The sequence below is a fragment of the Hermetia illucens genome, chromosome 2 (genome assembly GCF_905115235.1).
Source record: "Hermetia illucens chromosome 2, iHerIll2.2.curated.20191125, whole genome shotgun sequence".
Taxonomy (NCBI): domain Eukaryota; kingdom Metazoa; phylum Arthropoda; class Insecta; order Diptera; family Stratiomyidae; genus Hermetia; species Hermetia illucens.
Genome location: NC_051850.1, coordinates 51332821 through 51360668, shown reverse-complemented (window position 1 = coordinate 51360668; position 27848 = coordinate 51332821). Strand labels below are relative to the sequence as shown.

The 27848-nt window shown below is 41.1% G+C and overlaps 1 protein-coding gene across 2 annotated transcripts; it reads right to left on the bottom strand.

Annotated features, from left to right (window-relative positions):
- Positions 1 to 342: 342 nt before the first annotated feature.
- On the bottom strand, positions 343 to 26651 carry LOC119648950. 2 transcript variants are annotated; one of them, XM_038050867.1, is made up of 6 exons: positions 26347 to 26651; positions 12412 to 13721; positions 12299 to 12354; positions 8001 to 9321; positions 7800 to 7855; positions 343 to 1508 (listed from the first exon to the last, which is right to left on the bottom strand). In XM_038050867.1, the coding sequence occupies exons 2-6, from the start codon at positions 13624 to 13626 to the stop codon at positions 434 to 436; spliced, it is 3723 nt and encodes a 1240-aa protein (XP_037906795.1). In that variant the 5' UTR covers positions 13627 to 13721; positions 26347 to 26651; the 3' UTR covers positions 343 to 433. The 2 variants fall into 2 exon arrangements, with proteins under 2 accessions (XP_037906795.1, XP_037906796.1); XM_038050868.1 differs by lacking the exon at positions 26347 to 26651 and adding an exon at positions 26162 to 26286.
- Positions 26652 to 27848: the final 1197 nt, after the last annotated feature.

Genomic DNA, 27848 nt, shown 5'->3' with positions numbered 1-27848 from the left:
TACCTCCCGTTCTGTAAACGTAAATAACCCAGTTTCTGGGTACGTTCTTTGACCAGAATCCGCTTCAGCTTTGAGGTTGCCTCAAGAGAGTTAGTCTCTTCGCAAAAGCGTCTCCATGATGATCGTTTAGCTGATCTTATGCTCTTCTTTAGAGCCTTCTGTGCCTGGAAGTGAAAAAAAATTATATATCAGATATAACAAAGTTTAGAAATACATTCGTTTTTTTACGGACAAAATCTTTAAAGCACGTTTTTCCGGCAGTAGTTACCCCAGATTTTCAATGATATTTACCAGTTAAATCATAGTCTTAAGGAAGTCGTAATACATATAACGGGGTTTCAATTGTTAGTACTTTTAACTTTTATTTCAGTATAAATAAATAAATATTCCTAAAAATATACATTTTCTCTTTAATATCACAGTTTGAGTTTTATTATTTATATTGCAATGACGAAGAGACATTTATTGCAAGTTTCTGCAAATTACTGAATTTTTTACTTCGTTCGTGAACAGTTTCATTTAACATATCGATGGATGCTGGTAGGAAATACATCTCATTTGCTACCTCCAAAGATATCAAATCATTGCGATGATATTTAACAAGTTTATCTAAAACTTTTTCTAGGAGCGAAATATTTGTGTAAAATTGTATAAAAATGTGTTTCAAGTTAGGCAATTTCACTACATCACTACAAACATCGTCATCATACTCGCAGGATATGGAAAGTCGTTCGAGGGTATCACTTTGCGTTTCAATTAATACATTAAATGCCTCACGTGTTAAACACTCAAACGCATGGACGTCTAGAATTTTCAGTTTACAATTTCGACAAATTTGTATGAGATTATGACTAGACAATTCCGTTAATGCAAAATTGAGTAAAGATAATTCTGTAAGATTTTTAAACTGATTAATGAGCATTCCGTCCCCGTTGTAACATGAAGTATCTAAAATTTGCAAATCATCTTTATTTTGAATAACAGTTAAGAATGCATCTATCCCTTCAACATTATCGAAGACAATTTTTTTAAGCCTCTGTAATGGAGAATCAAACAGTTTCTTATGTTCTTCCACATTAGTTTGTTCAGAAATATTGCTTAAGTGTATTTCTGTGAAGTGTTCACGGTAGGGTTGAATAAGTCTCAAGTACTCCACGTAGTTTGAGTTCAAAGCGGTAAACTGTATCCGTTTTATAGATTTTCCACACCTTTTAAACAAGTCCTGCGCTTCCCGTAAAGTAAGCGACTGACTTATCTCGTTGACATTGAATACCATGCACTCAATCAAACTCCGGGTCGAATCCAAGAATCGCCTGTGAGCTGAGATGAAGTTCAACTTATCTACCGTTCCCAAGTAGGTAGCAATATTAAGTAAACAATTGGTGGGTAGGTCCAAAATGTTGACATAGTCTTGGTTGTTATTGAAATCAGTGTTGAAAAATGTCGATTTTACTTCCTTCTGATATTTTCCTTTCTTCTTTTTGAAGTATCCTTCCTTTTCCAAATCACTAGAAAAAAATAATAATATTCAAATGAAGCTAAGATCTCAAGCTTAGTACTTAGGTGATGGGACTCAAATACTCGAAAATAGATACTAGTTTTTCTTTATTTAATTTAGATATGAACTCCTGTAAACTGATGCAAGTGCACCATCCAGGCCATTTCGAATGCAGTGCTCATTAGAAACATATCATTGTTCAAACGGTGTTATATTTTTCATTTCTAGTTACGACTAAATAGAGGAGACACGCACCTAGAATTCATAAAAAAACAAGCTTGGTTTTCTATAGGAGAGGAGTTGACATTTCTCACGGCTTTCCCAAGAGGTCATAGCTAGTTAGTTTAGTTTAGTGTTGGAACCGCAGCTGCTACCACTCAGGACAAAAGACTTTATTGTATTCTTATTATCCCCGAAGCTGACCTATTTAATGGCCTCCCGCCTGAAGCGTTCGTAGGATAGGCAGAGAATGCACAGATCCTTCGTTGAAGAAAGCCTTACCGAAGCCAGGCAATGCATATGAAGTGCAGAGCCGTCTCCTACTCCTCAAATTCGCTGCATCCAGCTGAGACCACCACCCCAATTTTACCCATTGGTAGTTTAAGGAGCAGTGTCCCGTTAAAGTCGCTACCAGGCTTTTCATGTGCCACTTCTCAAGGAACAGCAAAAGCATCGGCTTCTTTCACAAAGATTTCCTCCTGCCGGTAGGAGTTCAAATTTCTTCATTCATTCGGCTGCGTGTATCCTTACAATTTCACCCTTAACACTGGATGACTAAATGTAAAAAGCTGGCTCAAGCTCCATCAACGTGCATCCAGCGCCTGGCGAGCCACTCTGTCAGCTTTCTCATTATTAGTGATGTTTGAGGGCCCTGGCAGCCATATGAAGAATGCTTCGTCCAGTCAGAGAAGTTTCAACAGCAACTGGTGGCAACTCCACACCGGCTGCCTGGATATGTTGTTGTTATTTCGTGTTGATAGCGCGGCCGCACTGTCGAAACAAATTCGAATGGGGCGACCCCGCCATTTTTATTACAAACATTCTTCTGCTGCCAATGATATTACATATGCATATCGCCGACTGGAAAATAGTCGTCACTTTTCCAAGAGGGCGGGCCAGGTCGATAATCAAATTTGCCGAGAACACCCTTGCGTCCGATGCATCTTGAAGATTATTAAGTCTGTAATCCGAAAAGGAATTCTTCTCTCTTGGTAATTACGACGGAGTGCTTGTATGCCTTTTCAAAGATGAATCATGTGATTGGCAGATAACAGAGCTATCTGACGGTTGTCTTTCCATGCGTCAATTATATTGAGCCTATATGTTATGCATCATTACCTGCTTTCCTGTTTTACCATTTGGGAGTATATTTAGGATAGCTTCGAGTGGGATCATTGCTCCAGTAATACTTGGGCATTTGAATCTGGGCTAATAACTTCCTGCCGTTAGCAAAGTTCAATCTTCAATAATAACAATAATAATCGCTGGCGCAACAATCCATATTGGATCAGGGCCTTGAAGTGTGTTAGAGCACTTCATTCAAGACCGTGACGGTACACTACAGTACACTGTAGGAGGCATTGCGCTCGCCCGAGGTTATTACCCTGATTTGACTCAGGTACTCATTCGCGGCTGAGTCGACTATTATCCGACGTCAAATCACGATACAAATCCCACTGTCACCAGTGAGATTTGAACCACGAACTTCCGTATGATAGCCTTGTGATCTATCCACTCAGCTATCCGGACGCGGATAGTTCGCAAATGTTTGTGCAAAAACCTTTGTGTCCTCCAGGAGTCATAGTAAGATGTCCATTACCAGAAGCGATAAGACAGAACCGCCCCTGCATCTAGCCGTTAAAATATTCTACCTCAATAAACTTCTTTCCAACCAATATGTGGATCTTTCTCTACTCCAGCATGTAAAGGATCCTGTGCTATGCCACAAATTGCCACGAATGAGACATAATTGAAGGCATCTTCGATGCCTAAGGGATATTCTTTTTCAAATATCGCCTTCTAAATTTTTGCCGTGAGCTCATGGAGTGCTTTCTCCGTGGCTTTGCTTTTTTGGTACAATCAAGTGGTCGATCTACTAGTCTTTCTAGACTTGTTAGCACTGATAAAGGGAACAAATGGTTCCCGAAATTTTAGTATTTGCAACACCAATACTATACTAGCGAATAGAAAATAGCAAGTTTTTATTATTTCAAATGACTTTGTAGTCGTTTTAGTAGACTGATCGGTCGAAAAGTTGTTCCGTCCGTGTAGGCACATCACGCCAGTTAATTGCAATACAAGCGTGTGCCAGGTATGCACAGTATATATTCACAATATGTAGACCTATGGCATCTATACTTTCTATTACTAGAGCAAGAATAATGCCCCGGGGCTAACAGACCTGCATCTATAGGACAAGTTAAATTCTTAATTTACTCGCTCCAGTGATACTACTTTACATGCCAGAGTTCACTCTCGATTGAGGATTGTATACACCTGTCGACCTAAGCTAAGATTTTGGATGGTGCCTGCAAAGTACACTTAAAGCAAATGGTTTGCCGTTTCTTCATCGCTTTTTGTATACCTCCCGCTCTGTAAACGTAGATAACCAAAATGCTGGTTAAGTTGTTTGACACGAATCCGCTTCAACTTTGAAGTTGCCTCAAGAGAGTTAGCCTCTTCACAAAAGTGTCTCCATGATGATCGTTCACCCGACCTTATACTCTCCCTTAGAGCTTTCGAAACCTGTTTGTACCGATTTCAGCCAGTGGCTCAATTAGGCCTTAGGGCTCGGTTCAGGAGCACCATTGTGGTTCTCTTCTGTTTTGCCAAATCCGAGTTCCACCATGATGATGTTTTGCTTTTCTTTGATATATTGGGTGAGTAGCTCTCTTCGAAAGCTTCTTTCATGCTAGTTGTAATAATCTGCGCTGTTTTCTCAATTTTCAATTCCAGCCAAGGATTTAATGCACCTTTCAGGGATCGTTACAGCTAAAAAGGGACGATGATGGAAAATATGGGACAGCTGTTTGAGCAGAATGTTTAGGGCAAAACAGCAAAAATGTTATAGAAGGCTGTGGCTTGAGGACCATAAAAACCTCTAGGACACTGCCAACAGAATCGTAATGTTATGTGAGCAAAAACCACCAAGTTATTTACGAGATTCGCAAGGATAAACAACGGGTGATAACGAGGATACTTGATTAAGTGGAATTCAAAAGAAAGCTCTTGAGTTTGCTGTTATCTGTCTTTTTCTTGAAGAAGGTGGTAAGCAACAGGTTAGGGCCGATACGATAGCCCTAGATATCGCCCGATATGCGATAGCGGTTGAAAAGTGCTACAGGGATTTGACGCTAGATGTCAACAGTATTTTCAATTCAGACAACTGCGATTGAATTAAGGCCACTCCGGCTAAACAGAGTGATCCTTGAATCCTTGTTGAAAACTAGAGCTAAGAAGTCTGCTTGTAGAGAGGCTTCTCTGGTTCCGTATTGGGACAACTGCTATGGAATAACACTACGCTGCATTTTTTGGCCTCTGCGTATCAGAACAGGCAACGCTGATATTGGTTATACAAATGATCTAAAATAGTTGTGGTTTATTTTGTTGTCGCAGATAAATTGTCCAACACTTTATTATAGCTGCCATGAACCCCTCTGGAGTCTAGCCTCTACTCCCTTCAAAATTGATGAAAAGCAAATGGAGCGGATACCTGATTTCGGCCCTCTGCTTCGCAATATTTTCAAGGGTGTTATTGCAATCGATAGAGGAGGATATAGAGTAGGGATCAACTTGCTCTCTGTCGATCAAACTTTCGAGATATTTCTTCATGCGATGTAGAATTATTTTAGCTAATATCTTCGCGACAGTAAGAACCAAGCAAATGCGCCTCCACTCTAGGCTTTCGCAAACGCTTTCATAATTTGACATACGATAGCGAAATCGTTTTTATTTGCAGCCGCCTCTGTTTTCTTCAACAATGTAAATGTCAAATTGTTTTTGTCGCAGCGCACACTACGCTGTATTGCTTTTTTACAGCATCGTGCAGACCCGCATTTGCAGTCCATGATAGAGCTTTCCGCTTGTTACACTTGTCGATCCATCTCCTAGTATTCATCAATATCATCTCACAAATAATTTACAGTTTGTGTTATTTGCGCAGCAAGAAAGTTTTCATCAGTATTGCACAACGGATAGATCGTATTGAATTTGCGGCGCCGACGCTCTGTTCTCCTGCTAGCAGACGCAGTATTGATATGCAAGGGAAGATAAGCGACCATCAAATGATGGTCCCTTTCTAGATCTCTAGTACTGATTGCGATATGTTTTTCATTATCGCTCAGTCGAAAAGCTGCTACGTTGTAACTGGGTCTGCGCTCGAACATTGTCTTCATGACACCAAAAACGAGACGGTGCAAACTGCGGGAGTCTACCAAAACGATGCCCCTTCATCACATATCCGAGCAAAGTGTTGTCAGAGCCCATCTTCGCATTCAAATCGCCCATCATCATCACAATATCACATTCAGAATGCCTCTCCTAAACTGCGTGCAATTACTTGTAGGAACCGTTCTTCTGCTCTAGATCGGAAATTTCTGTTGATGCGTTATACGAAATTATTAACCGTCTCAACTTGGACAGGAAACCCAAAGACAAGATCCTATCAAAGAACATATAAAACTAATTGAAGAGAGCACGCTTTACGGTGGCCGTCAGTAGCAGCCCAAAACTGAATTCGCGTCTGCTAATTAAGCTTTGAAGAGTAGAAAATCACATTGCCGTAAGAGGGAAAGGAGTACTCCCCGGAGTCCCATCATCTCATCTCACTTAGAGCCAGAATAGCCAGCTTATATCGGCGGAATTCTCGTTCAACTTTGAAAAAGTCAACATTCTGTTGCCGTAAAATCATTATCATGATTGTAATCGTAATCGGGCTCTCGTGAATACGATTGTAGTCACGATTGCTTGATGTGACTATGTACGCCTAACTATCTCGCATAACATTACGTATTAATTTCACTTAAAGCAAAGAATCTGCATCCACGTATACTCTTGCACCCGGAAGAGTTTTTCTAGCCGATATCCAGAACAAAACCAGCGCAAAGCCAGCCCAAAGCAGTCAAGAGAACAAGCAAGCATAACAAAAAATAGATTCTCAAGCGATACTCGGCGTTGGCAACAGCTCGGTACTCGACAACTCCCGCCGCACTTGTGTTCCGAAGAGCGGTAATGCTTTGTAATTTGACATTACATTGCAAAAGACTACTTTTCAGAGAAATAATATCATCACTTTTGTAATGCGATAATGGATGGATAATTACTGATCAAGTTTTGATGTTTTGGAGGAGTTGTTGTGTGCAAAATATTCTTGTAACTTAGAATTATTATTGTAATACAACGTGATTGCAAGTAATTATACAAAATGTAGTCATAGGGGCAATTTCGGATTGAAGGGGACAAATATCTGCCCCTGTGTTAGATATCAAACAGATAAATATATGTGGCTGAACTAACCAAATGTTGGTGTGTTTGTGTGCCTCAGACAACAAACAGGTAGATGTATGTCGCTGAATCAGACAAATCTTTCCATCTGGATCTCACAAAGTACGTGCATACAAACAATTGCCACTTACGTAATATGCATATCTGTATACGTATGTTTCGGAATTGGGAATTGCCGCTCACAATGCGCATATATATATCTCAGTTCACCATTTCGACTTGCAACAAGTACGCAACAAGTTTGTCGATACATTCATATCTCCAAATTGAAAGCAAACGAAACCATCTCCAATTTTGGACTATGCGCACCATAAAAGTTTGTTTGCAATTTGTAGGCGTATACATGCCTACCATTTCATGATAACTGCATGCTTATGATTACGGTGATTACGATTGCACGATTGCAATCGTGTAATTATGCCCACCTCCCGTTTCTCTCAGATAGTTTCCGGGACTTAAATGCAGAGAAGAAGACTTTCACTTTAGAGGAACCCAATATTTGCATATGAAATTAAAGGTCCCCTAATCCACTTTCTGGCTCTAGCGCTTCCATTGTATAGCCTTCGCAGTACATTCCTACCACCTTCACTACCAAAGATACTCGAGTGCCCTGGCGACCGCATGGGAATCACTTCGTTCAGTTGATCAAAAGCTATGAATTCGGAGAGGTTATAAAAGAAAGCCGGGCTGAAGGTCAGCGGTTAAAAGACCAATGTTCTGTATATTATAGATCCATAGGGATGTTTTCTAAAGGTTCCCATAAATAACTTAAGACAATTTTAGCAGTCATTAATCTTACCTTAGGTCTTTCGTGGATAGAGTAACGTATTTTTTCATAACTGCATATTCTTTTGTCTGAAAAGGGAAAATACAAGTATTTTCATGAAAAATATTTTAGATCACAAGTTCATGTTAATAACGAATTGTAAGCAGTTTTTTGAAAATATTTAATGCAAAAAAAAAATAATTTTTAGAAGCTTTTGAATTAAATTACTCTTACCTCTGTAAGGCTTTCACATTCGGAAACCACGTACAAAACTAAACACTCAGCATCCATTTGCTGCACTTTGATTTTCAAAACCTCCTGATACAGAGCCAAAATATCATCTATTTGGCATTCTTTTATATTGAGATGCTGCAAATGTTTTAAATGCTTAACGGCATATATAATCGCCTCCTTCGTTAGATCAAATATATTGTACAGATCAAGAATTTCCAACAATGGACATGACAGAGCAATCTGTTTTAAACATGCATCATTTATAAATGTACCAAACGGAAGCCGAAGGAGTTTTAGATTTCGAAACTCCAAAATACTACTTCGTAATTTTGGAAGCATTGATACTTTCGGATCCTCCAAACATTGAATTTGAAGACATTGTATTTCATCAACTCTATGTTCAATAAGGGCATTTAGGCATTCAATTAGTTCCTGAGGACTACTGCCGATCAACCTAACATCTACTAGATTTGGAAGATTTGCTATATTTACAACATTTGAAGCCACGTAGATTCCGTCGAGTATAATCTTCTGTAAATTGCATTGTGTTTCTGATAACACAGAAAATGCTTCGTTATTCAACGCAGTACATTTGCTAATTCCTAATTTCTCTAGTCGATTGTTTTTACAAATGGCAATGAAATGTTGAGGTTCTAACTCTAGGCACCAACCCAGATCAAGATCAACCAAATTTTTTAATTGCCTCACGTGAGATCCAACAATCCCCGTCTCCTTCACCCATAAAGTTTTTAAATTCGATGCTTTCGATATTTCAATTTCGACTGATTCATCAATCTCACAGTGATAGAGATTTAGAAATTTCAAGGTGCTAGATGACGCTCTGATAATGGATACCAGTTTGCATACGTCAAACATATCTGAACAGTTGAGTTCCTCTAAATTTGTGCAAAATTCCGCTATTAAATCATAATATTCGGCATCCTCCGGTTGGCTATTTGGCATTTCTATACGTAAACGTTTCACCATGGAACCACATCGTGATAAAATTTTACGTGTCTCTTTTGCTGTGAAATTCAATATGATCTCAATAACATCAACCAAATCCTTATGCAGAAAATGTTTAACTACATTGCAAAAGTGCTCGTTGATAAGAACCAGTTCTAGCTTTTTAGGAACCCCCAGATATTTCATTATATGGTAAAGTGAATTTTCATCCAAACTGAGCAGTGTGACTTTCTGTTGTAAAATTTCAGATGCGTCAGGCGAACTTGGCCGGGGAATTTCCTTAGATTGGTGTGTTTCTGAATTATTTGTATTTAATTGTCGTAGACGTTCTAAGATGCTGATTCCATTATTCAACCTGAAAAAAAAAACATAAATTAATGATTTTGAAGTAATTTGAAGAAATGGTGGAACCGTTTTGAAAAACTACAGTTACGAGTTACTCATCCATTCTTGTCACTTTTGGAAGACCATATATCTCTTAGTTTACATTTCTATCCTAAATTGTTTGAGGTTGATAGGATCGAAGATATTTACGTACAGTGCAGTAGCGGAAATTCACATAAACTCGGTCTATTTTTTTATTAAATTGTAAAAATGTTTGTCCTTATTTTCTCTCTTCTTACGAAGTAACACTGCAGAATATAAAAAATATAAAATCCTATCTGGCGAATATAATAAAAATATACTTTAAAAATAGGAAAATAAAGTCTATAAGAAAAACGATGGTAAATACAATGACCGACAAAAAAAATATTCGCACTCAACACTTTTATAATTCCACCTTTTTAATTACTTCTAGAAAAAATTTAGCCTCGCCTAATGATGTCTATTTTGGGATTTAAAGTTAAATATTGGTGTTATAAAAGGATGGTCATATTCAGGTGGTCAAAGGGTAGTATAGGTCCCAGGGCGAAACGTGGATTGGTACCCTCGATGGAGCATAAAACCTGGGAAACGCCTGCTGAACCAACACCAACAGCTCTACTACCAAACACTATCTCCACCTCCACGTGGTGACCGCTGGGAACTCTTTCTTAACGAAAAGCGGAGAAGGATGAAGGCGAGTCTCCCGCGCCTAAAAATGGGACAAATTGTACCAACTGGTCGGAAAACAACTTGTTACGAAGCCACAACAGGAGCCTCGGACTGGACGGATTATACAACGACGAACCCGGCAACGACAAAGGAATAACGCTTTGCGCATTTTCTCATGGAACGTGCGCTCCCTGTACAAAGATGAAGCTGCTGAGCAGCTAGCCGATACCCTGTCCCAATATAGGGCTGATGTAACAGAGCTACAGCAGATGCGTTGGACAGGGACCGGTTTGCTGGAGAAGAGCCGCTACACCATATATTATAGTGGCCATCCAGTAAACCATGTGCTCGGAGTAGGTTTCTTAATAATAATAATAATCGTTGGCGCAATAACCCATATTGGATCAGGGCCTTGAAGTGTGTTAGAGCACTTCATTCAAGACCGTAACGGTACACCACAGAACACTGTAGGAGGCAATGTGGTCAGCATTACGCTCGCCCGAGAATATTACCCTGATTTGACTCAGGTACTCATTCACAGCTGAGTCGACTGGTATCCGACGTCAAATCACGATACAAATCCCACTGCCGCCAGCGAGATTTGAACCGTGACCTTCCGTACGACAGCCTTGTGCTCTAACCACTCAGCTATCCGGACACACGTAGGTTTAATAGTCAGCCAAAAAATGAAACCTGTTGTTATTGGCTTTAAAAACATAAGGGAATGGCTATGCACTCTGCGCTTGCGAGCCAAATTTAGATATATAAGCCTCATTGTTCACGCCCATACAGAGGAGACTGCAGAGTCGAAGAAGGATACCCTCTACGAAACTATAGAACGAACCCTCAAAGCCAAAGCCTGTCCCAGATATGATATCAAAATCATACTAGGGGATTTTAACAGCCAAGTAGGGAAGGAGCCCCTATTCAGGCGATACTTTGGCTCCCATAGCTTACATCAAAATACAAACGATAACGGATTGTGGATTATCTAATTAGCAGTGTCACACGAAATGGTTGTTGGAAGTACCTGGGACCTAAAACCAAGGAGTCGCGGGATGTTTTGTGGCCTTCAGAAGCCATCAAAGTGTTTCAGACCAGCGACCAAGGCAACAACTTGTGGTATTCCCTCAACAGGATGCACCCCGGGCCCAGCAGAAGGTGAATTAAAACTGGCAGCGTTAAGTTTCTCCTCGAACTATTCGAACGTTTCAAGAGTTCCCCATCGTTCACTTTCCAAGAGCTCCTTATCGTCGACTTACCTTCTATCTATCTGCTGCCAGATCTCCGAAAAGGGACCTAAGACATATATGCCGACCGGGTTTCGTAGGAAGTAGTTCGTTCATTCATTCAGTATCAAGGATGTTAATTTTTGGACTAGAGAATGCATCGCAACCCAGAAATGTACGATCACTAAGCAAGTTAAGAAGGAAGTAGGTATACTCCCTAGATCAACAAAAAGGTTCCTCACCTCAAAAGTGTAGGCGCTTTAAGAGACTCATGCGGATACAAATATTGTCTCATAATTACTGGTAGGGTTACGCAGTGCCCTGAGGCAATTCCTCTGAGGGGCTGCTCCTCAGCTTAAACTTTTCTTCGGACGGGTAGACCTCACTGGGAGAAAGAATGAACGCCCCATCTGTTTTGACGCCCGCCAATCAGGTTCTGCCGCCGTGCAACCACGACCTGGATTTTCTTTCCGAAGACTCTTGGGGTTAGGTGACGCTTCACACCCCGAGAAATAAGCACATCTCCGTAGACACAGAGGTCGGACAGGAAAAAGGACTCTGCCCACTCCGTTGAGATTAACCGCCAAGCGCGTACCAATTTTCAATGAACAATTATTACTTATATTTGAGTTAATAGATAAGATTGTAGTTTTGTTATGAATATGCAACGCTAAACTACAAAAGTTGTGTACAAATAGCACATATTCATGCTTTTCAGGTTGTTCTATCGATGAGACACATTTTCAGCAGCTATCAATTTATCAAGAAAAGCAGTAATTAAACGTCCTTCGTCTGCATGTCTCCAACCACACTCTAATAGGCAGTTACCACACTCAAAGGTACGAAATCCAGCACATTCCATCAATTGTGTTTTATAAAATTAAATTGGAAAATTGCATACGGTCATATACAAAGAACCGATGAGGACTAAGAAACAAATTTCTCTTAAAAATAAATACTTCAAATATCAAAGTTAGGAGATATGTAAATGATTCATAAATACGCTTCTCACTCAAACCTTGAATAAATTCGAATTCGAAGAGAACGATTGATATCACAAACACAAACCTCATTGGATCCAAAAGCAATTTCACAAAGTGCTGACATAATTTATACTCGTCGGACTGAAAGAAAGAGAACCTCATGAAGTATTAAATTTATTAATTTGGATGACAACTTACAACCAATAAATTTTTCAATTCCATTCTGGAATTAATATAGACCAAAAGTTGCCGATCGATTCCTTGTTCCCTGCGAACTGCTACCAAATGACTGTACAGAGTACTTTTCACTGTGCAATGTGAAATATCCAAATAACGTAGGCGTTCTAAATGTTTCACGGACTTAATAATTCCCGTATCTCGAAAATCTGTTCCGTGAATATCCAGCATTTCCAAAAGTTTGCACACCTTCGCAATCCTCACTAAATGTTTGTCTTCCAATAACGCCGAGTTTCTCAGACTGAGCACTTTTAAGTTACTAAATTCGCATATCCGGCTTAGAACTTCCATTTCCAAGAAATGATCTCCTCTTTCCGGATATTTATTTTCAAAATTTATTTCCAGGCACTCAAGCGTTTCCTTCTGTTCGTCCACAAGCACTTCGAGATTAGCTTTCACATTTAGTTCAAAGCAACCAATCATGGATACTTCCCGCAAACTTTTTAGCTGGAACATACGGTTCCAATCTTTGAACCAATATTTGTTGCCCACAATCAATGTTTCTATGTCTGATTGCGTATCTACTAGAGTTTGAATGGAAGCATGTGTTAATTGCTTCAAGCCTGCAATATTCAGTTTCTTTAGTTTATTCGATTTGCATATTTCGATGAAATTTCTCGACTTAAAATTTCGGCAATTCTTCAAATTCAAATCAACGAGGTTGCGTAATTTACTGAAATCTTTCCCAGTGAGTTTGCTATCTTCTAAATTAAGAACTTCTAAGTTACTAAGACCCGACAGGAGAGAGCAAGAAGCGTTTCCAAGTATGCACTTCCTAAGGGTTAAAGCTTTGACATGTTTGGACACGGTCAATAATTGGCTATGAACATCATTTGGTTTTATTTCACGTCCTGAGAGTACAATTTCCTCCAAGTTTAGGCAATATTTTGGTATTAGCCTCAAAAAATCAATTTCATCTTCACAAGTGGATACGCATCGATATTTTGTTACAAATTGTCCATAGTTAGCTAGAATGAATTCTGCTTCTGGCACCGAAAAAGTGGTTTGAACATCAAAAACATCGAACGTTTCATTGCAAAGGGTATCTTTGATCAAGTCAGTGATGTTGTTGTGAACTAATGCTAGCTTTAATTTATCCAAGAGGTCCAGATGAGAGAATATATGTTGAAGACTTTCCCTATCCAAGTCCTTTATTGTCCTGGTTGGCGCCTCCATTTTATTTTTGAACAATTTTTTGTTCTGTTGAAGAGCTGCTCCTTATCAAGATGACCCAAAGTTTGAGAAATTACATCGGTCTTTATCGTTAAAGCCTGTATAAAAGGAGTAGAATAGCTGATTATCGAGAGTAAGTACAAAATAAGTAAGTTTGTTTATATATTGTACAAAAGTACGCGTTTTCGCATTTTCCGTATAAAATCTTAAAATAATTTAAGTTATTTGATCACATAGTTTCAAAACGATGCTTCTGGTGCTTCATTATTGAGTTTGATGGCAATAATGAAGCATATCAAGCATCTACTTCTTCGTCAGCGAAGGCTACTGCGAATCAAAATGAGATCGGTCGCTACATCACCATTATTAAAAGGAGTCGCAGTCCACAATCGTCGAAAATCAACAATGATAAAAAAGTTTCCTGGCACCAGAACTTGATAAAGAACCAAAAGCAATCACTAAAGTTAAACCCCCTCCGGTTTACTTTCGTGAAAATAGCAGCAAAAGTTTGGTTGTCAAATTACTAGCAACTCTTGGGGAAAACAACTTCCACATTGCACCCATCAAAAAAGGAAAGATCAACGAGGCGAAATTAGAAATCTATTTTGAGGACAGTTTTAAAAAGGTAACCAAGGATTTCGCAACGGAAAAACGACAATATTACACATACCAGCTTAAGAGCAGCAAAGGCCTATGCGTTGTGATCAAGGTGACTGAACCTGAAGTTGATCCCAATGAAATAAAAGAACTTACTGAAATAGGACATGCGGTAAAATTAGTCAGTGTGAAAATAAACCAAAACAGAATACCGCAACCCTTATTCAAAGTTGAATTAAATCCAGAGGTTTTCAAATTGGAAAAAAATAAGTTCACCCAATATACAATCTCCGCTACCTTTTGCACAGGATAATCAAGGCAGAAGAACTACATAAACGCAATGATCCTCACCAATACACACCAGGATATCTCCTTTTTTTGTCCCGTTCACAAGCGGGGTCGGCTCGTCGTGATCGCTTTCGCCATTTATGCCTGATCTGGGTGCTTTTAAATCGCCATCCGGTGCATCAAGCCACCGTTGTTTCGGCCTGCCTTTTGGTCGTTTACCATCGACTTCGATGTTCAGACCAATCTTGGCAAGTGCATTCTCGTTAACATAAATTACATGACCATACCATCGAAGAGCATCTCTCGCAATTTTTCCACTATCGGTGCAACCCCATAACGATCGCGGCTAAAACACGAAGGGAAGTAGAAAACTAGCTTCAAATGTGGTGGATGAAAGTCATTGGGTCAAAGTTTGTGCAAATAAATTTCCCTTTAAGAAAAGGAAATTTCCCTCAAGTGAAGATCAAAAACATTGCTATCCCCAAACCGGAGGGGATACACTTCGATAGAAAACTCACCTCGAAACAATTCAAACTTAAATTCAAACATTCTTCACAAAAAGTCACTCTCTATAAACTGTAAGTTGTTGCTCTACAAATCGGTGCTTAAGCCCGTATGGGCAATGAGGGTCTGCCAGACCATCCAACCATCTGCTCCATCGGTCTCAGTCTAAAATTCTGAGATGTGCATCCGGTGCTTTCTGGCACTTCCGCAACGTTGATCTCCATGGAGACTTAGAAACCAGGAAAATAGTTACTCGAACACAACGGCTAAGAAAATTTTGTCTCAGAAAGGTTAACATCGTATTCTATGAACTTCTGCCAGCTGCATTTAAAGCATTGTATTTCGAATAACACATAGCTTTCCTCCTATTAAGATTAGCTATCAGGGCCGCAGGGAAAAAATCCGTGTCCGGGGTGAAAACTATACGGGCTTTATCTCTTGACCTTAGCTATTTCGTTTTATATCCCTTAAACAATTTCGCACCCAAAGGGAGTCCTTCTTCCCCACTTCTCCCCTCGGGCCTCAAACAAGTATATCACACACCTCCTGTACCTGGCACTGTAATCGCCTAGCCTATATTGCCACTAAATGTTTTACAACCAATATACTGCAGGAACTGTTCAAAATTTAACGGTGTGCCAATCACGCATCCACACCTTGGTCGGCTTAAAATTGATGATGGTAATGGTAATGAAAATACAATTTCTATTGCAGCAAATAATGGTGATGAGTACTCTTTCCAGTTTTTGTTGCGCAAATTTCTATCTTCATATGAGTCAAACTCGATATGGTCAAGATGTTTTATAATCACAACAAATTATATTTGTGGCGTTATCCACTACTATAGCTTATTCAAGGTTAAATGCATATATCATCATAAATTATGTTCCATAATAGTGAATGCAGTACAGACTCTCCCCAGACTGCCCTCGCGGGCATCATCAATGTTGAACCAGAGCGACTTTACTTTCGGTTAGCTGGAATTATCAACCGTCGCTAGGGACTTCTTAATTCCTGCACGTTTTCAGCCAAACCCGTAATCCATTTTATAGTTTCCATAGAGTGAGTCCAATTTGAAAGGTTTCAAATCAATGACAAAAACGCAGATCAACCAACAATCGCTTCAACGCTTTTCCCCTTAGTACCTAAAAGGTGTACAGGACAGTAAAAGGATGGCTCACCTCCAGGTTTACTTGCTTTGGCAAACAGCAAAAGCTTCTGCCATAATTACATATCATAATGCACAGAACATCCGCTTCGCACAACACAACGCTTTACTGCGAGCTTTAGAGTGTTATTATATTTGCTTTCTTGGCCCGACATTTTTTTCCCACAACTTAACGATCCTCTCATTTTTCAGCCTACATGTTCCCTACAGGAACACGCCACCACACGCCGCGCGATAACGATTTGCTGAAATGTGTCTGTTTCATCCTTCACTGTTCTGTTCCATATGTTTCTGAGGCTATATCGAAATTATCGGGAGAATGTGAAAGCGGGGTAGATGTAAAAATTGAAGAGAAGAAATTTCAAAAAAGCTCACATGCAAAAATGGGGGAAACTGAAACATAATCATTGAATTTTATGTTGGCCACCGGTGGAGCAGTCGAATAGCAGGGAGATCTGGCATAAAACTTGAGGGGCTTAAACTCATGCCGCTCGAAAGTCTTTAATAATCGATAGGTATCATCACATCCTCGATCAATGTTTTGCCTGCCTCAGATGTATAGTCAGGTGCAGCCTCTGAGGTTCCCGCCTCATCCTCAAGCCATTATATTGGATGATGTCCCTTCGTAAGAAGAATTTTGCGAGGTTAATGAGGGAGGGGGAAGAAGGACGTCCTCAAATTAAAGAAGTTTATCTGAAGTTCATATTAATCTTTTTAAATAATAAAAAAAGGAAAACTAAGTAACTAACCAAAATAATATAAACGAAAATGAAGAATGAAGGAATAAATGGATAAGTATAGGTAAAAATAATATTGGAGGAAATAAATTCAATAATCAAATAAAAATACAATGAAAATAAATAGAAATAAATAGACAATTCGGGAAACCGGAAGCTCGACGTTTCAGGTATAAAAGGTTTTGTGTTTGCGTATGTGAGGAGCGATGAGTGCATGACAGCTCCGTGTGCACATACTTAAAAATAGTTGGATTTTTATGAAACTTGGCATATGTATGCACGAGACTGTCCTATGCCGGTGCAAAATTTAGTACTCCTAGGATGAACTTGAACTTCAGCCAATTTCTAAAAGGCGGCAGTATACTATAAGTAAGTTTATTTGAGCAGATATCGGAATGGGGCATATTTTGAGGCCTAGATTTCATCTAAGCGCATCACCATGATTTTCTTTGAATTTTTGGGTTGGGTAGTTTCCGAAAAAGAGTCCTGTCTTACATTTGTGTGTACATTTTGACTCCTTACTCGCGCACTTTGTAATTCACGCCAAAAATTAATGTCAGTTTCGGAAAATACTAATCGAGACCTTTTATTTGATACCCTACACGAATATATCCGGTGACAAATTTTTTTAAATCCCCCCTTTGCATGAATGGGGAGCTCCCCTTTAAACTTCACCTAAATTTATGTCACTCGCTGCATGCGTGGGATTACATAGTTCCCATCTATCGACCAAATTTCGTTCGGATCTGTTTAGCCGTTTTGGAGAAAAGTACATGTGACAGACAGACAGTGAATCGATTTTCATCAAAATATTGTTTTACAGAAAACCTTAAAAAAGAAAATCAAAATGAAATTTGATAAAATGACATTCGGTAACCTTGCCCAGAGCTCTGTTTGATGTCCCATAAATTTATTTTACACCTCAGTTTTCTCATCTCCCAAAGATACTATTTATTTTTGTTACGAATTTAAATAAAAAAACAAGTCGGAATACCGGAAGCTCGCGCTTCGGGTATAAAGGTTTTGTGTTCATCTTATGTAAGAAACTTTAACGCACATTTTTCTATCCGTAGATAGCTACAAATCCAACCTATTCCTTCATATTTTTCCAAACTACGAGACATACGTACATACAGCCATAGATATTACGCTCACCCTAAACAAACAAACTGCCTATTTCCGAACACTGTACACATATATTCACGTATATAAATTGATCGTACCCATATTTCCGATTTACTTCTTATATCTATCTGAATTAGGCACTACCCGGAAAGTTCGCACGCATATAATATATATATATGTCTGGTTGGAGTAATTGATATACATATACAAATGACTAAAAAACTAAAACAAAGTAATTCTTTGGGACCCCATTCATAAAAACTCATTTCGTTGTGGTATTGACGAATTGATATGTGATGATGACGTCATGCAGGTTGTACAGTGCACGAAATTCACGAAAAATGGTAAAGTTTTACCCCGTATAACTTTGTTAATAATAGTTGGATTTTCTTCAAACTTGACCATTATGCATTATGCTCTTCGTTACACGCATGCCAAATTTTGTACTTCTAGGATAAACATAAACGGGGTGCCGGGTAAATTTCTAAAATGTGGAAATATACCATTATTAACTTTATTTGTGCAGATATCGGCACGGATATATTTTGAGGCCTAGATTTCGTAGAGATGCACCACTGTGATTTTTTTCAGATTTTTCGGTTGGATAGGTTCTGAGAACGAGACCTGTTACAATTTTTGGGGTCATATTTTGAGCTCTCACTCCCCTATGTTTCACTCAATATCAAATATTGAACCAGTTTCGGAAAGTACTAATTGATACCCCACATGGCTACATTCTGTGAAAAAAAATGTGCATCCTCCATTCACATGTATGAGGAGCCCCCTCTAAACTTAACACAAAATGGCGCCACTTACTGCATGCAAAACACCAGATTACATACTCTCACCAATTTTCATGACAATCGGTCTAGCCATTTCCGAATAAATCGGATGTGACAGACAGACAGACGGATATGTAGAGTCGATCAGGGGCAAAAAGAGCGCGCCTATAAGGCAGCCCGCATAACCCTCAAGCTCGCCATCCAGCGAAGCAAGAGAAAATGCTTTAAGGAGCTCTGCTCAGAAGCGGACGTAAACCCGTGGGAGAGTGCCTACAGAATCGTGATGGGACGATTCAGAGGCCGTTCATCTCCGCAGATAATGTGTCCTACCCTCTTGCTGAAAATCACCCAAGGGTTATTCCCCCAGCAAGAGGAGAGCACCGACACATTCCAGCCACCTTTGAATGTGATCTGCACAAGAATAAGAAACAATAAAGCGCCGGGACTGGACAGAGTACCGAATAAGGCCCTTAAGCTTGCCGTGAAATCCAGACCGGACATGTTCGCTGAGTTGTTCGAAGCGTGCATGTTTGAGGGGATATTTCCAGCGGCATGGAACTTTTGGACACTGTGGGGAAAATGTTAGAGCGAGTAATCTATAATAGATTACTCCCGGTTGTTGAGAGCCAAGGCGGCCTTTCAGATCGGCAGTATGGGTTCCGTGAAGCCAGATCAACCATTGATGCCATCAAATTGGTTAGTGGCTTGGCCGAAGATGCAATTCACGGAAAGGGTAGTACCAGCAAATATTGCGTGGTAGTAACCCTGGATGTGAAAAATGCATTCAATTCGGCCAATTGGAATCAAATCGGAAATCCCTAGCGAAGGTTGGTATTCTCGCCTATCTCGTTGCTATCGTCGACACTTATTTAACTGAAAGGAGGCTCTGGTATGACACTGATGACGGACCCCAGGAGTACGTTGTTTCCGCGGGTGTCCCGCTGGGCTCCGTATTGGGCCCACTACTGTGGAACATCATGTACAACGATGTAATTAATCTTCCCCTTCCGGAGGAAGCCACAGTGGTGGGTTACGCTGACGACATAGCATTGGTTGTTGTCGCAAAGCATCTCGAAGATGCTGAGTTATACTCAAGCGGGGCAATCAGTGCTGTTAAATACTGGTTAGAGAGCTCTGGCCTGACGCTTGCGGAGGAAAAAACAGAAGCGGTCCTCATTACGAAGCGCCGGAAGAGAAATTACGCCTGTGTTAGAATCGGGAATCATATCATCACATCCAAGCCGACCATCAAATACTTGGGGGTGATAATAGACAGGAAGCTCAGCTTTAAGCAACACGTACAGTATGTTTGTGATAAATCATCCATTGCTAGTATGGCCCTAGCGAGGATGATGCCGAATGTGGGAGGGCCACGGCATACCTCTAGGTTGCTTATAGCCAGGGTGGTGACCTCGATCATGCTCTATGCAACCCGTTTAGAGGGAGGCGTTGCGGATGTCAGCTAACACTAGCAAACTGAATGCAATCTACAGGAGGACAGCCCTGAGGGTATGCTCTGCTTTCAGGACTGTCTCAGATGATGCAGCATTCGTCATCTCTGGAATGATGCCGATTGACATCTTGACAGATGTGATGACCAATATATACAATGCGAAACTAGCCTCTTCCTTATCACGGACGAAGAAGACTGAGAAGGAGAGGGAAAGGGTCGGTGGCTCATTCCTGCCATCAAGGAGTGGTTGGAAAGACGACATGGTGAGATTAATTATAATTTCACCCAGTTTCTTACGGGGCATGGAGAATATATCCAATACCTTCACAGGTTTAAATTGGAAACCTCACCCGATTGTCCAAATTGCGATGGAGTCCCAAAGGACCCAGAGCATGTCTTCTTCCACTGTCCGAGATTTGTGGAAGAAAGGAGGAATCTAGAGGAGACTCTAGGAGAGGTGCTGCTACCAGAAAATCTGGTGCCGAAAATGCTAGCATATCAAGAGATGCGGTCAACTCCATTATTGCATCTCTCCAGAGGAGAGGAGAAAAAGGCGGTCACCTGCGCCGCGTATAGAAGAAAGGTGACTAAGCTAGAATGAGCTGACTCCGCCCCGTGATGTAATACCTTATGGTGGTTCCGCGGGGCAGGGAGGGAGTCGGGGGTGGTTTTAGTGGGTATATTTCACGACCGTATCAATTTTGTACAATTTTCGGAATGCATATTGGATTTTAAACTTTGCCGGCTCATGGGACACTGCTTGGACTAGAAATGTCCTCGAAAACAGGAAAGATTTCCGTGATGAAGAAAAGCACTCAGAAAAGTCTATACGTACATCTCCAATAAATTACTTCTTCTCCTGCACGGTCGCAGCACATTTCTTTTCTTCCCAAAATGATACTGAGCAAGCAACAAAACTATTAATCTCAAAGAAAATACTCTTTCTCCGGCTCAGCGACACGAATTCTTCCATGTTGCATGCCGGACGTACGAAAATTCTACAAAAGAAACACTCTTTGGACGTCCTACTTCCTGCGCGACCAAGGACTTCTAAGGCACTCAAAATTTCCTGGTGGTTTCTTTTGGACCACAATAAATATCACATGAAAACACTTAAATTTGTTACCTCTCCAAGTTCGATATTACAATCTGAATCGTTGTAGTTACACTCTCAGAAGATATTTCAATAATTTTTTTTTTGTTTGGCGCTTCTTTATGAAATTCCTTCAAAAGCTGAATTCAGGACGAAACATTTTCAAAAAACAAATTTTCATTGATTGTTAGGACAAAGTGTATAATCCCGGTCTTGGCGGATTCTGGGCAATCTAGCTAGCAACACAGTCGCATGGGGTTAGAGGGACTAAACTGTTCCTCGCGATTTCCTTTTAGATCAATGCGCAAGTATCTAGTTTACACTATTTCCGGCTGCGAAAAGTAAATACGCACGCTTGGATTATTTTTAAATAAATTGTTGTGAGCACGGAACAGCACAGCAAATACATTCAGGTATAAGCAAGCGAAGACGCAACTGTTCCCGCTGCACACTCTCAAGTGTGGAAAACTACGCGAATCTGCACTTTTACTTTCCGCCAAATTCCGTGCACGGAGCGCTTTCCATTACGAGAAAAAAGATAAAAATAGTCAAACGCAATCCCCTTCAATGGGTCTCTGTTGGATCACATCTGGTGTTGACGAATCGTAAACAATAAACAACGAAACTGAAATATAACCCAACGAACTAAGAATGATTTTTGATTCTTACGACTCATCTCGATTCTGTAATTCAACTTCACTCTGCGAGACTCGCTTAAAAATTGAAAACTCGGGTCCAGCTGTTCTGCTGTCAATCGGTCAGCCGGTCTGGGTCCCGCTAATTTCGTTCCCGGTCCATGGCTCTTGTTACTAAGCCGCGGACGCTACACGTTTATGGTTAAGATTTTTGTAGATGACTTTAAGACTTTTTAAGTTGCCCAGATCAACTGCACTGCCTGCGCGATGATATTTTAGCCGGTGTTTCGCAATTACTGCGAGATACTAAGGAATGAAAATGAGAAATGTTGGAAAAAATTAGATCGAGAAGGCGGTTATTATGATTGGTATGCACGTTAAATTGTAAGGCGGAGCAGGAATTCGTTAATTCCAACAGAGCCAGAAACGATGGGTTGACATGTTTGGGAAGAACAGGCGGTTCGGCGAAGGTTACCATTCAATTGAGGTAAAATCAAGTCACCACACAGTGATGAATGGCTGGCTCGGATATTTAGTTAAGAGAAAATTCTTCAACTAGAGGAGCTGGACAAGAACACCAAAAATAAACACAGGAAATTATAAACGGGATACAATTCAAAGGCGAAATGCGAGCACTGATTGGCGCACAGAAACGAATATTTAACAAGGTAATAGAGATAAAACAAACATGCTATTTCACGGCAACTAAAACACCTCCACATATAAGTTTAACCGAACACTGCGCATCGCGATCGCAATGAAGAGTTAAAAATACTATCAAACCATGTTTCAGTTTTTTTTTTTTTTGGGTAGGGTAGGTGAATGCATTTGCGCACAGTGTTGGACTCCCGATTCGGTACGTCGTCGGACTACCAACTAAACACCTTCCCATCGTCAGAGAGCTAGCCTGGAACCGTTTGTCACATTACTTCGGGCTAGTCCCCGAACTCTCCCGCTTTGCGGAGCCTTCAAATCAGGGAATTCCTTTCACCAACGGAAGGGGAGAGGAGGAAGGGAACTGTCAGTTCAAGGAACCCCCTGCCATCCGGCTCCTCCACCGGTCGAGTTCTATCTTCTTAGCAACGAGAAGGGCCCGAATGTAATCGGCAACACGGTTCCACCTCAGCATCTCTTCGACAATGTTGTCTGGAGAGAGATCCCTGTGTTTAAATAGAGCTGCTGACGAACCCCATCCCACCTTCCACAAGAAAAAAAAGTGTGGTGGGCGTCGTCCACAACTCCATTGCAAAACACACAATCCGGAGAACGCGCCTTTCCAATCTTGTGCAGGTAAGACTGAAAACCTCCATGCCCACTTAAAAATTGGGTAAGGAAATAGTCAGTCTCACCATGCTTCCGATTCAACCACGCACCTAAGTTGCCGATGAGCCGAGAAGGGCAACGGGGTAACTCGCGCGATCACCATCACGGCTGGTTCAGAGACAGTGCGGTACGCAGACACCACCCGTAAAGCTCCCCGTCTCTGTACTGGCGCGAGGCGTTTACGACATACGAGTACCTCCTTTTTAAGAGCGCCAGCCCATACCTCTGCGCCGTAGAGCAGGACACACTGCTTTGAGCTCATCAGAAGACGTCGCCTACTAGACGTAGGACCCCCAATGTTTGCCATAATGTCTTTCCATCTTAAGGAATTGAAGGCGTTTCTGACGTCAAGCGTTACGAGGAGCACCACCCGTCGAGTCGGCGGCTATGTGCCTCTGCTCGTCGAACGGCGTCCACGACTTGTATGACAGCATCAATTGTCGATCTCCCTGCCCTAAAACCAAACCGGGGTGGTAAATCTTCGCTTCAGCGAGTCTACTTCTGATGAGCTTTTCGAGCACTTTCCCAGCAGTGTCAAGCATACATAGTGGGCGGTATGAAGACAGAATTCGGGGTCGCCTTTCCCTTTAGGGATCAGCGCAAGCCTCGCAACTTTCCAACGAGCAGGGAAAATGCCCTCCTTTAGACAACCGTTGAATGCGCCAAGCAATAGGTCTGGCCGGTATTGGAATACCAGTTTGTATACCTCTGCTGGAATACCATCGGGTCCTGGCGCCTTCTTGCTTTTCATAGAGAGCACTGCCTGTTCCCACTCTTTTATAGAGAAATTTGGACAGTCCTCTGCGCTCTCCGCGCCGACGTCACCATCCCATACGGGGTGGGCAGGGAAGAGTATCCCCACAATGCGGTCCATCTGCTCGGCCTTAAGTGAACAGGGTCTCCGCAGAGCCCCGATTCTTCGGGTTACCAGTTTGTAACCGAGTCCCCACGGATCCCCATTCACCTTGTCGACCAGATCTTGCCAGCAGCGAGCTTTGCTCTTGTTTATTGCGCTGCGGAGTCTCCTTTTGGCTGATTTGTACTCCATCATTATGGTACATGCCTCCTCCCGGTCGCCTAGACGTTGTGTTAAGCAGCGGAGCCTGTGACACTCCTTCCGGAGCTCTGCGATTTCCACTGTCCATTAATACATGTAAGGTTTGCCGCGCCTCGATGTCTTCCTGGGCATGGAGGCTCCGCAGACCGTCGTTATTAGGTTCATAACTGAATTTACGACAGTGTCAGCTGCGGCGCCACCGCCCCCAGGAGTACCCTCCAGCGTGGCTCCACCCGTTCCCAGAGTTTCGACAAACTTCCCGGTTGAACACCTTCGCGACGTTCCATGTACATGTAGATCGCTGGGGTGGCGCACACCGAGAGTTTGTGTCCACCACTTCGTTTGCAATGTATTGGTAGTCACTTGTGGAGAAGTCTTCCAGAACTCGCCACCCGTCCACCAGCGGCACCAGCGATTCCGACGCGAAGGTTACGTCTGGAATGCTTCCTTCGCAGCCCGGGCGCCGGAACGTTGGGGTAGATCCGATGTTTAGAACTACCAGTCCTGTTCGCGCCGCCATTTCCAGAATTCGTTTCCCTCTGGAATCTGTGTGAGGCATGCCCCATTCAAGTGCCCTAGCATTGAAGTCACCCCGACCAGGATCCGCCCATCCGTGCTTAAGATAGCGTCCTCCAAAGCATCAAGCCTCCGACGAAAGTAAGACAAATGTAATAGTGCATTGGGGACGCGGCCGATATCCGCAGATCTAACAGCTTAGTTCTCAGGCCTCTTACGGAGACAGCAAGTAACCAGCTTATGTTCCACATACCTCAGAACGTCCTCAGTCAATGTATTGGACGCTAATTTGGATACGAAGAGTTCTTTGAAGGGCATGACGACATAACAGTTAGGAGCGGTCGAAGCAAGTGTTGACGTTAGTACCTCCTGAGTGGGTCACTGAACTGAAGGCAAAGAATCTGAAGAATCAACTTTGTTGCCAGCACGCAATGTAATATTACCGCCTAATGCAGCCGGTAATGCGCTTTTGGTGGAGTTATTAGTATGCAACTCTACATGTGCAGTTTCCAAGATCGGCATGCTAAAATACGAAATCGGCGTAACAAATGGTTGATTGACTGCACTCGATTCGCTTGATTTGTCATCAAGCCTTAAGAAGGGACTTGCCTGCTCCTTGCTGTATAAGTGCGTAGCGAATCGATTGGGCGGTGATGTTGTGCCCACGCATCTTCCTTTTACTTCGCTAAAAACAACAAAATATAAATGACTAATGTGAAAATCGGAAATTTCAACCTTCGATATCTTGAAAATTAAATGATGTGTAGAAAGCTTTTATTTCCTATCGAAATTCATCATAAAGTCGTCTCTCTTCAGTGAATTAGTAATCGTGCCTTGTAAGTTTACAAAAAACAAATTTCTAGAATACAAAGTACGAGTAAAAAGATAAGTAGAAAGAAGAACATAACAAGAATTGTTCCACAATGCAGAAGAGGCTAGCGGAAGGCGAACAAATAAATATATTTTACACACTCTACGAATATCTGGAAGCATATCTTCCCTTATTCTATGGACCCTGAAAGGACACATTGAATAGAGACGTGTCAAAAGATTCATCAAGTGCATTACAGCAAGTAAAATACTCCAGGCTTGAAGCAGCGTACGGCACTACGGGAAGAGTAATAATAGCACATTATTCACACAAACAAAATAGGCATCGTGAAGAATAACGTTAGTTCATTTAGCATACACGTTTCCGGCATTGCACTGATTAAACACTTTTTCGTACATAGAACGTTTCAAAATATATGGAGAGCTTACAGTTGAGAGATGAGAGACTATGCACTGCAATCTACTAAAACACTTGCACCACTCATTCACGAAAGGATCTAAAATTTTCTGTGACCGACCAGAATAAAGTTCAAAATTGAAATGCCATGTTTTCGGCTCCCTGAGTTCCGAGCAGCTGATATTACACAAAAATACGATAGTTCCATATGACTCACTTTTTTACCCCGACGCGTTGGAGGAATATCAGCAAGTTGGGCACTTCCGAAGTAGTAAACATTACTTGGTGCTCATGATGTTGTTGTTGAAGTTTTTTGTGTAGGTCCACAGTGTCCCGGCGAATATTCCACCTCACGATGTAAACTTTGAAAACGAAATTTCTCTATGGTACCCGCGACAACGATCGTTTGATATATGACACAATATACTCTACTTTTCTCGTAATGATAGTGACTCAATCCCCATTGAGGGACAGCTGATGTTAGCCCGGCGACCCCGGCGCAAATTACACAATTTCTTGTAATTTGACATTCCATCTGTCTACTCGCATTCTTCTTCTTATGGCGTAGTCTGCAGAAGTGTTCGCCAATTGGAATGTGGTAGATAAAGTACTAGGAAAATTTCGTTATAATGCGAGACGAATGTGAACTTATGTCGTAGTTATTTCTTCTAGGATTAGGGCTGTCAGTCATTGACAATATAATTTTAACCATAAATTTGACGGAAAAAAGTAAATTAGGATTTATCTTTAACATTGCAGTTGTTGCCACAATTTACCTATAATAAAAAAACACCAAACAATCTTCGAGCTGCAGATTGAAACGGATAATAGTTGGAAATTCATATCTGGTACCGTGAGACTCATCGAATAGTAGTTCAGAGCGCAATGCATCCACACAAGTCGACTCAATTGATGAGGCGATATTGGATGTCCTGTTGATGCGGTGTACTGTGTGCATAGTGGATACATTTCTGTTTTAAAAATGCAACAAATAGGAGTATTGCACGTATGTAGGTAGGTATATTTTCAGGGCAATCTTGCACCCTGTACGTTTGTTTATCGAAGCGAACATTTTAAGGTTTTACGTAAAAACCATTATGTACAAGGTGAAATGTGGTATGAGCAAAATGTGCACAAATTTTAATATGGAATGGAAATGCCTTAATCCGAGTATTCATAGACATGTGGTAGATGGGTGATATTCCATATTTTCGTCTTCTTTTAAATGAAATTAAATCTCAAAATGCAAAGTATGTATTTTAAACAGAAATCACAATATATTAGGGAAACTGTTGTAATTTTGATGGGAAATATAATTGGATAACAATAGAAAGCAATTTGCATACGTACTGCCGAATGTTAAAAGAGGGTAAAGTAGTAAAACTGTGTATCAGTAGAATTTTTCATGAGTGAATCAAATTAAGTTAGTTAGTTTTGTTTACTGGAGGGAGCCGCAGCTTCGAGCACTCAGGCCATTGTTAAACCCATTGGACTATCCCCGTAAATCGCCTATTCAATGGTTTCCCGCCTACGGCGTTCGCAGGCTTTAGCGAATTTGAAACTTTACTAAGCTGTCTTTGTCTGAGATCTGAGGAGGCTGTGCAGCTGCGTAAAAAGTGCAGGACCATCTCCCCCTTCTCACATTGGCTGCACTAACCGAAACCGCCATCCCAAAGTTTTCCATATGGTAGTTTAAGGAGCAGTGTCCCGTTAAAAACC

Bases quoted from the DNA above. Each gene is read 5' to 3' on its own strand.
- LOC119648950 (XM_038050867.1), bottom strand. From the start codon at position 13,626: ATGGAGGCGCCAACCAGGACAATAAAGGACTTGGATAGGGAAAGTCTT. The intron at 9,322-12,298 runs GTTTGTGTTTGT...TTTTTTTTTCAG, and splicing joins TTGCTTTTGGATCCAATGAG to GTTGAATAATGGAATCAGCA. The intron at 1,509-7,799 runs GTAAGATTAATG...ATTTTTTTCTAG, and splicing joins CTATCCACGAAAGACCTAAG to TGATTTGGAAAAGGAAGGAT.